The 15,491-nt window shown below is 38.4% G+C and overlaps 1 protein-coding gene across 7 annotated transcripts in view; it reads right to left on the reverse strand.

Moving 5' to 3' along the window:
- LOC117466063 (aspartyl/asparaginyl beta-hydroxylase-like) overlaps window positions 1-15,491 on the reverse strand; it is a 24,827-nt gene extending 9,336 nt beyond the window's left edge. The window contains exons 1-10 of one of the 7 annotated variants that reach the window (XM_071206959.1): window positions 12,833-13,484; window positions 12,701-12,763; window positions 10,718-10,924; window positions 9,821-9,865; window positions 8,087-8,155; window positions 5,426-5,461; window positions 5,299-5,337; window positions 4,384-4,428; window positions 4,196-4,237; window positions 553-2,403 (exon numbers count right to left, since the gene is read on the reverse strand). In XM_071206959.1, the coding sequence (XP_071063060.1) occupies window positions 638-2,403; window positions 4,196-4,237; window positions 4,384-4,428; window positions 5,299-5,337; window positions 5,426-5,461; window positions 8,087-8,155; window positions 9,821-9,865; window positions 10,718-10,924; window positions 12,701-12,763; window positions 12,833-12,992 (2,472 nt within the window). In that variant the 5' untranslated portion in view covers window positions 12,993-13,484 and the 3' untranslated portion in view covers window positions 553-637. Of the gene's footprint in view, window positions 1-552; window positions 2,404-4,195; window positions 4,238-4,383; window positions 4,432-5,298; window positions 5,338-5,425; window positions 5,462-8,086; window positions 8,156-9,820; window positions 9,866-10,717; window positions 10,925-12,700; window positions 12,764-12,832; window positions 13,485-15,279 lie in introns of those variants that run through there. The other 6 variants (XM_034109186.2, XM_071206963.1, XM_071206962.1 and 3 more) reach the window with 6 other exon arrangements.

The following is a 15,491-nucleotide window of genomic DNA, read 5'->3' on the forward strand; positions in this document are numbered from 1 at the left end:
TACTAGTTCTTTTTCTACCCTCTCTTTTTCCCTGGCGATTCTATCCTTTTCTTTGACAATGCGTTCCCTTTCTAGCCTCTCCTTTTGGGCATTTTCTTTTGCGATGCGTTCCCTCTCCAGCCTCTCTTTTTCAGCTCTTTCTTTGGCGACGCGTTCCCTCTCCAGCCTCTCCTTTTGGGCATTTTCTTTTACGATGCGTTCCCTTTCTATCCTCTCTTTTTCAGCTCTTTCCTTAGCAATGCATTCCCTTTCTATCCTCTCTTTTTCAACTCTTTCTTTGGCGACGCATTCCTTCTCTAGCCTCTCCTTTTGGGCATTTTCTTTTGCGATGCGTTCCTTCTCCAGCCTCTCTTTTTCAGCTCTTTCTTTGGCGACGCGTTCCTTCTCTAGCCTCTCCTTTTGGGCATTTTCTTTTGCGATGCGTTCCCTTTCCATCCTCTCTTTTTCAGCTCTTAATTTAGCGATGTGTTCCCTTTCTATCCTCTCTTTTTCAGCTCTTTCTTTGGCGACGCGTTCCTTCTCTAGCCTCTCCTTTTGGGCATTTTCTTTTGCGATGCGTTCCCTTTCTATCCTTTCTTGTTCAGCTCTTTCCTTAGCAATGCGTTCCCTTTCTATCCTCTCTTTTTCAGCTCTTAATTTAGCGATGTGTTCCCTTTTCTATCCTATCTTTTTCAGCTCTTTCTTTGGCGATGCGTTCCCTCTCCAGCCTCTCTTTTTGGGCATTTTCTTTTGCGATGCGTTCCCTTTCTATCCTCTCTTTTTCAGCTCTTTCCTTAACTATCCGTTCCCTTTCTATCCTCTCTTCTCCAGCTTTTAATTTAGCGATGCGTTCCCTTTCTATCCTCTCTTTTTCAGCTTTTAATTTAGCGATGCGTTCCCTTTCTATCCTCTCTTTTTCAGCTTTTAATTTAGCGATGCGTTCCCTTTCTATCCTCTCTTTTTCAGCTCTTTCTTTGGCGATGCGTTCCCTTTCTATCCTATCTTTTTCAGCTTTTAATTTAGCGATGCGTTCCCTTTCTATCCTCTCTTTTTCAGCTCTTTCTTTGGCGATGCGTTCCCTTTCTATCCTCTCTTTTTCAGCTTTTAATTTAGCGATGCGTTCCCTTTCTATCCTATCTTTTTCGGCTCTTTCTTTTGCGATGCGTTCCTTCTCCAGCCTCTCCTTTCGGGCATTTTCCTTTGCGATGCGTTCCCTTTCTATCCTATTTTTTTCGGCTCTTTCTTTTGCGATGCGTTCCCTCTCCAGCCTCTCCTTTCGGGCATTTTCTTTTGCGATGCGTTCCCTTTCTATCCTCTCTTTTTCAGCTCTTTCCTTAACTATCTGTTCCCTTTCTAGTCTCTCTTTTTCAGCTCTTTCTTTGGCAATGCGTTCCTTCTCTAGCCTCTCTTTTTGGGCATTTTCTTTTTCGATGCGTTCCTTCTCTAGCTTTTCTTTTTCTGTTGTTTCCTTAGCGATGCGTTCTCTTTCTAGCCTATCTTTTTCTTTGGCAATGCGTTCCCGCTCCAGCCTCTCTTTTTCAGCTCTTTCCTCTGCGATGCGTTCCCTTTCCAGCCTCTCTTTTTCTTTAACAAGGCTTTCCCTCTCCAGTCTCTCTTTTTCTCTGGCGATGCGTTCCCTTTCTATCCTTTCTTTTTCTTTAACAAGGCTTTCCCTCTCGAGCCTCTCTTTTTCAGCGCTTTCCTTAGCGATGCGTTCCCTTTCCAGCCTTTCTTTTTCGGCTTTTTCTTTAGCGATCTTCTCCATCTCCAGCCTCTCTTTTTCGGCTCGTTCTGTGGCGATGCGTTCCCTTTCTATCCTTTCTTTTTCTTTAACAAGGCTTTCCCTTTCGAGCCTCTCTTTTTCAGCGCTTTCCTTAGCGATGCGTTCCCTTTCCAGCCTTTCTTTTTCCACTTTCTCTTTAGCGATCTTCTCCTTCTCAAGTCTCTCCTTCTCTAACTGTTCCTTCTCTTGGGCTATTCTTTCTCTCTCTTTTGCGAGTCGCTCCCTCTCCATCCTCTCCTTTTCAGCCCTCTCTCTTTCCACTCTAACTTTCTCCTGTTGTTCCCTCTCAGCTTTTTCCTTCTCCATCCTCTCTTGTTCCCTAGCTAGGCGCTCTTTCTCCATCTTTTCCATCTCTGCCCTCTCTTGCTTTAGTCGTTCCCTCTCTTCTTTTGTCAATCTCTCCATTTCTTGCTTCTCTTTTTCCATCCTCTCCTTCTCCTCCATTAGGTGCTTCTGTGCTTCCTCCAGCGTCTTCGTCTTCAGCACCCAGTCCTTCTCGTGTTCCTCTTCTTCCTCAGCAAGGAAGGCCTTGATCTCAGCCATTGCCATCCGGGCGATCCTTTTGGCCTCGATCTTCTCGTGGATCATCCTTAGCTCTTCCTTCAGAGCAGAGCGTAGCATGGCTCCTCTGATGGGCCGGGCTATTGGATTTAACCGCAGTTTGAAAACCACTCACAAACACGCCTTTTATCGGCTTGTTAGCGGGATCACACAAAGCAACTTAGGAAGTGTTATAGAAAATAGCACAATGATGATGATTCGAAATGTTATCAAAACCGAAATATAGACTATAGTGCAAAATCCAAATTTGCAGTAAGCAGAATTTGGTAACTTAGGCCAAGTATGTGAAGATAACTGAATGAGGTATAGAGTGGCGAAGTCACGCCCATTTACTTCTGGTCCATGGGACCTTATTTCGGAAAAATTATGTATTGAAGTCAATGGAGAGAGAAAACGTATCTTTTGAATTGTGCAATGAATTACACATATGATGTTTGTTAATCTTAAAAAATCATTTCCATGTCAAAAAAGTCACAGTTTGTCGTAAAACTGTTGAAATATAAGACTATGAAAAATACGCAACTAGAAAGACTACAAATCCCAGAGTCGCGTAAGTGATGTCATAACTGATGTCACAATTGTTTTCCTCCACTAAATAAGAGATAGCTAAGATAAGATAACTTTAACAAGATGCCCGTGTGCTTAGTACCAGGTTGGTATCATACCAGCAATGGGTCTTGCTCGTTCTTTCGCTTCCCGTCTGATGAAAGGACCAGGAGTGGCTGGATCAAGTTAGGTACCTAGCTAGTAGCAAGCACGTTGGTGAGCATTACAGCCTTAGCCTTATAATTTGTATTAGCCTTAACATGAAGTAACATTAAGTAACCCAAAATGTTAAACAGTAAGAGTAGTAGTCATATTTCGTGAACCCTTTGAAGAGTACTGTCACACCGGTGTGATCATTCTATAATACACCATTTAAGCCCGGGGGAGAAATGCTAACGCTAACGCTACATTAGCATTGGCGATCTTTTCTACTTCATGCTATCTGCACAAATAGTTGACATTGAACATTAAAAAGATCAGGCAGTTCAGAGAGAATCAAAGGAAGGCAGGCAGGCAGCTTTGCATGACATTCTTCTGGACGTGTTGATAGTGAGGGTAGTCAATCCCTTTTTTGAAAAGACAGTAGTGACGGCCATCTTGGTGACGTGTGTTGTTGTGCGAGTCTGCGAGACCAGAGATGTAGTTCATTGAGCGTTTCACACAAAAAAAATGTGTTACTTCACAGTTTTACGACACATTTAAAAAAAATTGACTTGCAAAATTATCTTTTAAATTGAGAAACATCATATGGGTAATTTGTGGCACAATTCAAACGGGATCGAAAGATAATCTTTCTCTCGCCATTGAACCCATGGAGGTCCACCGGAAGAGGAGGGACTTCGCCACTCCATTGTGGAGCTGCACCGGCCTACAAACTTCATTTAGCAAATGCAATATCAGTCAAAAATAATTAGTTATTTTCCAAATCATGCAGAACTATCAAGGAAAGGATTTGAAATAATCACACAGTACATGCAGGTACTGTACTGTTAAAGTGCACTTAAAAGCAAAGTCTATTAGTGTACAATAAACTTTGTATGCATCATATATCAGATGGATATCCCTATTTTTGTATGCAGCTACATAAAAGTCAAAACAAATCCATATACTTTAGGTCATTACATTTATGCTAAAATTATATTAAGTCGATATATTTTATTGAGTTATCGCCCACCTCAAGTTCTTAGTGTTTGATCAAATGTAATATTTGTGGGTCTGCAAGGCTGTTATTCCAAAAAAAGGTAACACACAAACAACATCCTTTTGGTCAATCAGCTGTTAAATCAAAGCCGTGCTTGAAAATATCAAACGTGCAGATTTCCGTACCTCTGGTTGTGTTTTCTCTAGCATCTTTCTTCTCTGCTTCAGCTAGATACCAAAATATCCAATTATTTCAACAACAAAAATTCACAAAAAGGAGCTTGTTTTCTGCTTTTAACCGTTAATAAATAAGTGAAACTAAAACCAACAGATTAAACTAAATCACAAAAAATAATTCAAAGGGATAGATCTACCTTTTGGGAGTTTAATCTCTGGATCAGTGTCTTCTAAAGTCTTCTCTTCTAGAACAATACACACACAATGTTTGCTACCAAAGCTAAAAACAATATCAAAATCATCACACCAGGCAAAGTTGACCAAAACTAGGGTTGCAAAATTCAAATTATATTCAAGATATTTTCGACTGCTTTGAAACCTACAACACACTCCACGGCAAAACAGATTTAACCATAAAAACTGAAGTATTGTCTGCTGGTAAAGTTACGTTTTTGTACATTCAATTTAGATAGTATTTATGAGTCAATGTTATGTCATACTAAGTAAGAATAGTGTGTAAGTATACCATTTCAAACACAGCCAATACCTCAGAAACATGATGCAAAAACACTTAACATTTTGCTAAATATTTTATTTATACCAGCAATGTTGACTACAGCAGAGATATGAGAAGGATAGATATTCTTAGAAGTATAACTGCAAATGCCTAATTTCCTAATTAAAAAGCCATCTGAACACATCACCAGATAAGGTCAATTAAATAATAAATTACACTGTATATTGCCTGAGGTATCACAGTTAATATTTATTTGGTTATTGGTTTCAATAACACAGCTGAAGGAGATTATACATCTTTAAGTTTTCGGTTTTATTGGCATACAGCAATAAAACAAAAATGTTAATAAAGAAAACACAATTTTAATTCCAATGATTTTCCTGAACAACAACACAACAAATGCAAATAAAGCAGGAGTGGACACGTGTTTGTTTGCATGTAGCTTGTGTTATTTTAAGTTTTGATATTGACGCCTATTGATTGTCTCCTTTAAAGCCTGCAGTGACATGCACACTTCTCAGATTTAGTAAAGGTGGGTAACTACAGTTATTTGGCATCAAGCTGTCATGCATTTACAGAACAAAGTGGACAGTACCTTTACTTTTACCCCTCTTCCTCCCCTCTTTCCTGTCCTCTACAACATGTACAAGCACACAGATCAGTCAACTGTTGGCAGAATACTAGTTTGGGAAACTCACAAAAACACACTTTTCGTACGATACCTTTCCTGGGAGCAGGAACTTTTAACTTCTTTGCATCTGCACAGGACAAACAGCAGAGGAAGTTAATGTAAACTAGTATGTCTGTATATTATAGTGTGCTGCCTCGCAAAATCAACTCTATTCAAGAAGAATCAACCCCCACCTGCCCAAAAAGCTATTTAAACAAACGTTTTTATTCTGTTTTATTGCAGATTTCACTAGCTTCGTTTACACTTACATTTTTGTCAAAATATGGCTTAACGAAGAGTTTAATCTGGTACTGTTTCCTGTTTATTCCTGACCAACACAACTTAGCTTAATGGGAAAATCAGTGTATTCAGGTTTGAACCATTTTACAGCAACACAAATTGACAGAAAAAGCAGAGGTGAGAGTAATCACATTATTGTGAATATACAAATGGTGTTAAGGAAATCAGAAAGAGCCAACAATTCAAGCATATTAGTGCAAACAGACTTAGAACAGAAAACGTTTTTAAAACAGTCATTGCCAAGTTACGGCCCTAGATGATATTTGGAGGAATGTTGTTTTTTACTTTCTTCAGGCCCCTGACCGCCTTCCACAACAGAAAACATGTTCTTTTCTGGCAGATAGTTTGTGTAATAAATAAATAATAAAATAAAGCTAGGATAGAAATTAAATACATTTTTACATTCTTGAATGTCAAATTTAAAAATACCGCACATGTCCTCAATACAGCCTGCCTGCAACTGTACCAAGACCTGAATATAACGAAACTAATACAACATATACAACTAAATAATTAATGAAAGAACCAATTTTACAATCTTAAATGTCAGAGTGAAGAGTATCCACCCTCACACAAACTGATTTAAAAACAGTCCCTGCCTACAACTGAATCGTCACATGAAGATAACGTGACTATATGACAAAACAACTAATTATTTAGTAAATTAATTTAAAATATTTTATGTCAAGGACTCATAAGGTGATTTTAGTAGGTACAAATAAACAAAGCCTAAAACTGAGTGCAAAATGTACACAAAAATATTGTAAAAAAGTCCAAATGTATAGTCCTATACTGTAAGAAGCAACATTGAAGATAAAAAAACATGTTAATGCAAGTCCATTTTTACAAATCTCTCAGATTTGTATTCAAGCGTAGAATACACACACGAACCAAAATATGTAATATTTCGAAGCTACGATAACATATTTGCAGGAAGGTCCTTTTTAAAATGAAATGTTATTAAATTAATGAAAATGTATTTTACATATTAATTTATGGGGAACATTTTTCCTGCTGATTAACAGCTTTATTGACCCAAAACGAGTGTTTTCAGGTAACTTAAGTGTACTTTTAAAAGGACTGTTTCCAAGTTTGGCCCTGCAGCTGAAACCAGGTCCATCATGGCCTCTACCACTCCCGCCCAACCCTCCTTATGATTGGTCGGTAGTGGGACCACAGATCCTTGCTATTGGCTGTGGGCTCTGCTTCCTGTCCTGCTATTGGTTCTGAAGGTCCAGTTTGACCTGTTTGACCTCCCCGTCATCAGAGGAGGTCGTGCCACCCTCCTCCTCTTTCCCCTTCTCCTCCTTTTTCTCCTCCTTCTCGCCCTGCTCTACAGGCGAGGACACTACGTCATAAAGGAAGGTGAAGAAGCCATACATCCAATCAGAGCCCTCGTCTGCTAAAATATCAAGAACCTCTTCAAGAGACTCGGCGTTCGGGCTACCGTCCCCATCTTTGGTCAAGCCTGACGAGAGAGAGGGAAGACATGCAGAGAGGAGGGAGGGAGGTGAACAAAAGGGGAGTTGGAAAGGGGGAGGCACAAGGTGGTGTTGTAAAGGAAAAGGAGGCAAAGGAAGAGATGGAGGGAGGTGTAAAAAATGGAAAGTGACCGTAACAAAAACATAAAATAAAGGATGAAGCGGGAAAGAGAAAGATAGAGAGTTAAAGATGTTGAATATGAAGCATAGACAACAATAAATACGTTTTAACTTCCTGTCTCAGTCTCGTCAGACTTCCTGTCTTAAACCAAAGAACGGCGGAGGACATCTTTCCTCGAATAAACTTTTAAAAAACCACATCTGCAATTAGGGCTGGTTTTGTAAGAAGGACTGTCTGATACAAATCTTAATATAAATAACAAATAAAATGATACACTTTCTATAAATAGGTGAATTAAATGTAAGCAAAGTTAAAAGAAAATCTAAATTTAAAATAAAGAAATAATCTAAGGAATAAATAAAAGACTCGGATATTTATCACATGACTTTTCCCGTAAATCTGTGACTTTTAAACCCAATAATCTTGCGTGGCCACGTTTGAATAATAATTGAATAGACCAAAAAAAGAAAGATGCAATACAGTATCTAATTTGTTAGACTTTGAGAGGAATACGTTGTCAAAAACCAAATAAAGAGTAAAGTATTATTAAAAGTTAGTACAGGTCTTTTGAACACCTCCTTTAAATATCAGAAAGGTTCCAACTGTTAGTGTTAGTGTCTTTTCAAACGTCATGATGCCGATTTTCTTTCTTACAGGCAACAAAAAAGAAAATCCCTGCTTTAGTAAACCACAATAGGAAGACTGGTTACTGTTTAAAACTGAGGCACCCCAACTCAACTGTAAACCACATCAGTCAGGCATCACACGGATACAACAGGCACAGATATAATAAATAGAAAAGGTGACTTGCCGAGAAGAACTTTAGCATCCTCCACGTCAAAGTCTCCGTCCCCGTCAGTGTCGTAGGCCGTCAGTTTGCCTGAGAGGAGAACAAAAAACTCACAATAAATATACGACTCGGGCTGGAAAATAAGATTATTTTTAAACTAAAAGACTGAACTTTGAATATTTAGTTTTAATGCAATTTTGATGCAAGTGGAATCTTCTGTTGTAAGAGATTAACAATTGCTACGTCCACACAGAGGAAGCATTTTCTAGTTAAGACCTGTGGAATTTTACTGATATTATTCAAGTGTTTTGAACGTCTTTGGATATGTACGCAGCAATTTCAGAATATGCGACTTTATTGCAATTTGAGACACACATTTGAGCATTTGATAAAAAAACAATACGAGATTTATGACCAAAAGACAAAGGAGTAACATGCTAATTTCAAAAATTATAAAAGACATGCACAAATATCACAACACCAACATTTTCAAGAAGGTGGTTGTAAGAAATGAAAATAGGAGGCTGTTTAAGCACAGTTTCATTAAGTAAACATGTAATATATTCATTTTCACTATGCAGAAATGTATAGCACTCTTCTTGCATTCCTAAGAAGATGAGACATTAAAAAGTTATTAACATGTACAAGAAAATGAAAAAAGGTGATATTATTATGACCCCCTAACCAACACAGCATATATATTCAACGTATACTGTATAGTCATGCAAGGAGCTTTGGTTAAAAAAAGCAAGTATTTATGGTCTACAACAATCAGTGTAGTTACTGGAGTTGAATTTTTCTTAATTTCATCCATTTCTACACTGCTAATACGAAGTACACATAGCACAGCATATTAAAAGCAGCACATAACAGTATGGCAAAAAGCACGAGCATGAAGTATTAATTTAGAACGGTAAAGTTGAAGGAAGAGGAAGGATGTGGTGGAGGAAGACGCTCTCTGTAACGTTAATACGTCTGTCATCTTTTTGTGACCCATAAAACTACTAAATCTCCACAAGGGCTTACTTCAATATACAATAATCCAAGTTAGTGAGATTTGTTTTTAGAAATATACAACCAGAACAACATCTGGAAACACATTTTTGAAATACTCATACTTTTGATTTAAGTATATATTATGTATATTATGCTTTTCTTACAAAAGTCCTCTTTGCAGTTGAGCAAACATACTGCTGTGTGAGCTTATCTGTTCACTTGTGGTTTACCATGTTCTCATTTTGGTTTAGTAAGAAACCACAGATTAGTTTCTCTTTCTCTTTCTCTTGCTCTGTCTGCAGTCATACGTGCTAAACACCAACATCATCATAGTGTCTCCTCATCTGAAAAGGTTATGTTAGATGTGTCAGAGTGGGGTGGTATGAGGAACTTGAGCCTTTATCTGGTGTCATTTTCTATACTCTCTTTATATACGCCAGACTCCATTGAAAAAACGGTAATTTAACCCCTCACAGTCACAACACAGAGGTTCTGGTCGTTCTGTTATTGGGTGCCTTTAGTGGTTAGCTTGAATTCACATTAGATGATTTAAATTAGCATTTTCTTCTTAACTCCAGCATTTTTACACAAGGTTTGTTTTACATCTTCATTATTAATCTACCTGTCTAAACTCACTTTAATTCAACTATTTCCCTCCCAACTTATCCTTCTAAACTCATGATATTCTTAGGAGGATATGGTGAAGCACACAGTGGAACGAGGAGCTGTACGACTGCAGTTTAAATCTCAACCGTGTACCTTGTAAAACTTCTGAAAAGTTCAAGCGAAACTCCTTCGCTCTGGCTGCATGAAGAGAAAACACAGAGAGGAAGGAGGAAGAAGACAATAAGGGCGATAGCATGTTTACCTCTGAGTACAGTGAAAAGGGCTGAATTAGTACAAAGAAATACAGATTAAAAATAGACAGAGGGCTGCATGATAAGTTATTTTAAATGAATATGCCAACAATTAGATTAACACTGCAGATGTTTCAGTTTTGTTATATATTTTACAGATCATGCAGCCCTGACAGACTTTAGTCACAGAGCAGAGAGAGGAAACACACAAGTCTAATTGAACATACAGCTCAGTTAACACAGAGAGCTCCATATAAAGCAGGAATGTAAACCTGACACAGAAAACAGTTACATCTCATATCGCGAGTCAGAGGAGGTGAAGTTTGAGATAAGATAAACATGTCACCTGACACGTACAGCAGAGTGTGTGTGTGTGTGTGTGTGTGTGTGTGTGTGTGTGTGTGTGTGTGTGTGTGTGTGTGTGTGTGTGTGTGTGTGTGTGTGTGTGTGTGTGTGTGTGTGTGTGTGTGTGTGTGTGTGTGTGTGTGTGTGTGTGTGTGTGTGTGTGTGTGTGTGTGTGTGTGTGTGAGAGACAACACAACACTATCAGCGGTCAACATCCTCAAAATAAGAAACCAACTTCCTATTTTTAAAGATTCCATGACCATTTTTTTTTCTTTCATTTCAGACGTTAACATTTTGATTCATAACATCTAATTCAATTAAACTCTCAAGACTTTGAAAGCAGAAGAGAGAATCATGGAATTTCACTAGTATCGGTATAGTCTACTAATATCCCGACATCCCAGAACTGCATGTTTCTTGCACCTAGAAAAGTCACAATTATCCTCTAACTTACCGATGACACTGTCGTAGTCCACAACATCGAAGTAGACGACGGCCACGGAGCTCCAGACTCCGAGCAGGGCGAGGACTACAAACCAGGTGAACATGGAGTACTTAGCCCCTCCTCCTCCTCCTCCTGCTGCTGCTTCTGCTGCATCTCCTCCTGATCCTCTCTCTGTCCTCTTTCCATTCTTGCTATCCACTGGCGCTGACTTTCCCTCTGGGGACATGAAAATCAAATCAAAGTTATATAGCCAAAGATTTTAAAATGACACATTGGTCGAAGGGGGGCTTTACAGATTTCACATTTGAAAAACAAACACCCATAATTCATTTGGAATATGTTATAAACCTCAGGAAGAAAGTTAGATAGGGGATCTCTTTGGAACAGATGTTTTTTGCATAGAATATATTTACAATCAATTTAAACCGAAGACAGTATTTTACAGTGTCTGGTAAGAGGAAATCTCAAAGCTTAAATATGTAGTTTTATTCAGTTATGATGGAAGAAAACACTGTTATATATTGTATACAAAACATAATTGACTTAGGTCCTTATAAAAGGGTTTTTAAGTATGTATTCATTGTGCCACTTGATAAAAAGACAATATGGCAGGAGCAGAAAGGGGCATGCCGACCCAGGAATAGAGTGAGAGACCTGCAGTCAACATGACCCTGACATAAAGAGAGAAAGAGAGAGAACAGCTGTTTGTACACCACTGACAACTAGAACAGCTTCATCTAATGAACATGAATGGCCTTGATGTTAAAGGCAGAAACAGAAATAGCTTGGTATATTGTTAGCATGGTGCAGAGTTTTGTTTCTAAAAGTTAAAAGGTTTTGTTTCTGCAGTGATGCAACATGCTGGGTACAACAAGTGTGCATGGGGTCTTTAAAATGTTTTATTTAAAGAGGTGTTAATGCAAGAGGATGGGATATCAACCAATAGAGCTTCAGGAGCTAACCAGGTAAAGGTCCAATTCATCCTATTTAACACAACGTGGAAGCTCTTAGTCTTGGATAAACATTAATGGAATATCCAGTTCTTTGAAGAAGAAAAAAGAATAGACTGAATGTGGGATGCCAATAGCATGCGGAACAATAATTAAACTGCCTTTAAAATTCATTTGACTTCCGATCGGCCCAATCTGCTTATACTGCAAACAAGACATAAGGAAACATATATACCTGTATATTCAGGAGCTCTAGGTCCCAATAATGAATTCTGATGATTGATGCAGAACATTGTCGATGTGTAGAAAATGATCTAGTTTTTGGAAAAACATCCATAAAAAGGTACTAGTTTGGAAATATAAACGCTCCAAGACTTAATAATACACCCATTCAAAGCTTCAAATGCTGTTAGTCAGCTGGCAAGGAAATAGAATATGAAATTAAATAAATATCAGATTTTCTGTTAATACTTTAAGATGGACCAATGTAAAATCAAGCCATACCAGGAGATATTATGAAAGGAAATTAGCCAATGTCTAAACATGCCAAACCAAGACAAATAGAAACCATGAACCACTGGATCCAATTTACACCAAGAAACAACTCTAACCCAACACTGGGAGGCTGGTATTGTGAAAATAAGCTAGACAGGATGTATTAAGTTTGCATTGAAAGTATACTAAGGGCATAAGCCAACCCAAAACAATCTATCCACAACAAACCAAACTATAAAGTTATCCATCTGTATATCATGAGCTCTCCTCCTTATAAGCACACACTTACCATGCCAAACCAAATCAATTCATGCCTTGTTTCCTAAACAATTAATTTCACTGTAAGGCTTTTATTGTGAAATTAAGCTACAGGTCCAGGATGTATTTTAATTTCCATTAAAAGCATGCCACAAAGTTCACAACCCCAAACCAAACCAATGTAAACCAGGACAACCCAAACTATGGTTAACTTCTCAGTTTAAACACTTAAATAACCATACCAAACAAAACCAATCCATGCCAAACCGAGCTCACAAACTCTTCATACCTGTCTCCTGAACAGGCTGCACCTCCACTTCCGTCGGAGGCACCTCTTCCTCTTTAACGCTCCCTAACCGGGCCAAACCAGGCAAGATAAGAACCAAACCAGGTCAAATCTAAAATCCTTCACCAGGCCTACCTGTCTCTTGGATCTCCTCCTCTTCCTCTGATAAACCTATCAGTGGCTCCTCTTCTTCAGTGTACACCTCCTCCTCCTCCTCCTCCTTCTCCTCCTCGTTTTCAGCATTGATCTCCTCTACAGGAGGTGAGGAGGATCCGTAGTGGCGGTAGCGTTGCATGTCTCAAAAAAAGGTGCCAGAACCAGGCAAATGCAGGCTAAACCACCATCACAATGAATTACAAATATGTGTACCAGAATATAATACGATGGAAACCTTTATTCCAGTCCAGGAATTAAAGGGTGCCAAAACTATTCAGACTTTCTGAAAAGATGTAAAAGCACTTGAGGAAGACTGTAGTAGTTTCAATAATAGTTGCACACTAAACCACCATTGCAAAGAATAACAAACTTTTAAAATAAAAAAAGATTTTACACACTGAGAAAATAAGAATGACACAAAATCCAAACTATTTAAACTTTACAAAAGATGACAAAGTACTGTACAAAAAAGGGTTTTGTTGAAGGGATAAAAATAGAAGAAATACAAATATTCCAAATGATGAATCATCCAAACCAGCATAAAGATAGTGTCAGTGAAGAAGGAGAAGCACAGAAAGTGACAGAGAAATAAAGAGCTGCTCCTCTTCCATCCAGAACCTGATCCACACTATTATTAGAGTGTGTGTGAGTGTCTGTGTGCGAGATGCCATTGAGGACAGAATAGCCCACCAATAACCTTGACACTTGTTTGTTCACACACACACACACACACACACACACACACACACACACACACACACACACACACACACACACACACACACACACACACACACACACACACACACACACACACACACACACACACACACACACACACACACACACACACACACACACACACACACACACACACACACACACACACACACACACACACACACACACACACACACACACACACACACACACACACACACACACACACACACACACACACACACACACACACACTTAACTGTGGGAGAATTAAAGGGACAGTATGTGTATTCTGAAGATCATGTTATACTTCACAAAGTGGACATTTAACACAAGTGAATTCTTACCAATGCAAGTTTTTTTTGGAAGTTATTCTACACCAGATCATATTTTATTGAAATACTTCAAGTGCTTGACACGGCTTACTTTAACGCTGAAACTGAACACCTTGGACTGTACTGAGGGGAATTGCACAATTAATCAATGATGGTTGCAGCTTGACCTTAACTTACTAGATAATATATATACAATTTACAGAAATGTGCCAAATGCCTCTAATGCATCAGCCTTAAACAAGTTCATACACTAGTATTTAAATAGGAAATATCCAGTAGCTTTCAACCATTAGAAGTAAAAAAAAAATGTAAATAGAAAATGAATGAGTTTTCCCAATTTTAAACTCTGAATATCAAAATGTAATTCAACTACAATGGTGTGCAAATATGGGATGTGGGAGAATCACAAGAATAAATGAAGTAACAACAAAGATGTAAAGCAAGAAAGGATGAGAAGGTCCATGAACTCACAGCAGTCATATTTATAATAACAGAAATATTTGTGTACTATTATGTGATCATGATGAAGCTTTGCTCTGATTATTAAACAACCTTTAATGTTTATGTCAGGCCTATACATGTAATATAAGGTGGATTTGTCTGACTTTGTCTTCAACCCCTAACTGCTGTCTGTTAAAAAGTTAATAGCTTGTTAGCTTTTGTTAGCCAAGCAAACCATCATCTATGGTAGCTAGGTTAGCTTAGCGTCATTTACAGGGCTCACTTCCATGTTACCGCTGGACAAGCAAGTTATCAGTCACACAGAGGCAGAGCATTATTTCATCTATACTTAACCATTTTGTTTAGTTGGACAGCCAAAGTCAACACAGTATTCCGGATATATTGAATGCTAGAAAATAAATTGCCTAATTAGCCCCGAATTCTTGCTTTGCGAGAACGTTAAACCAGACTCTATTGAAAATGCGTGCAGTTAAATATGATCTTGTTTAGAGCCAAAGCAAACCATTTTAATGACACACATTAAAACATGTTCATACACAAATAAAACCCACTACTCAATTCGGCATAAGTGAAAAACACAAATTGTCTTTACTTGACTGACATATTATGTTTTACATTCGGTTAAAACTGTTTCTACACACCCAGCAGGACGCGCATTTTCCTCAAGAGGATAGTGGGAACCACGGAGGATCCAGCAGAGAAAGCGGTCAAGTGTGTTGCATATCGTGTCGGTATGTAAGCCGAATTGAAGAAAAGATACAAATCATTTATTTAAAACATTTGCCTTCGTTCTGCGATAAATGCATATTTGCCGATAGGTGTAAGACTTTAAATTGCAGGAAAATGCTACCGAAATATGGGAGAGGTGCGTCGATGGGTCGGAGATTCGAGCAAGAAAAGGGTACTGACCTTTTTTGGAGTGGGTTTTGGGAGTCTTTTTCTGGGCCATTGCTTCGTAAATTCTGCGATGTAACTTTTCAGCCTTGCAGCTACGAACTAAAAAGCTAATATATCTGTAATTGAGACAAACACATGCGAAGTAAGCTCTACTGCTCGCTTAATTTTCTGCGTTCTCATTGATGAAGCTACGAGTTGTCCAAAAAATCACGTCCTCACTTGGA

This window comes from Pseudochaenichthys georgianus, chromosome 20 (assembly GCF_902827115.2).
Source record: "Pseudochaenichthys georgianus chromosome 20, fPseGeo1.2, whole genome shotgun sequence".
NCBI lineage: Eukaryota > Metazoa > Chordata > Actinopteri > Perciformes > Channichthyidae > Pseudochaenichthys > Pseudochaenichthys georgianus.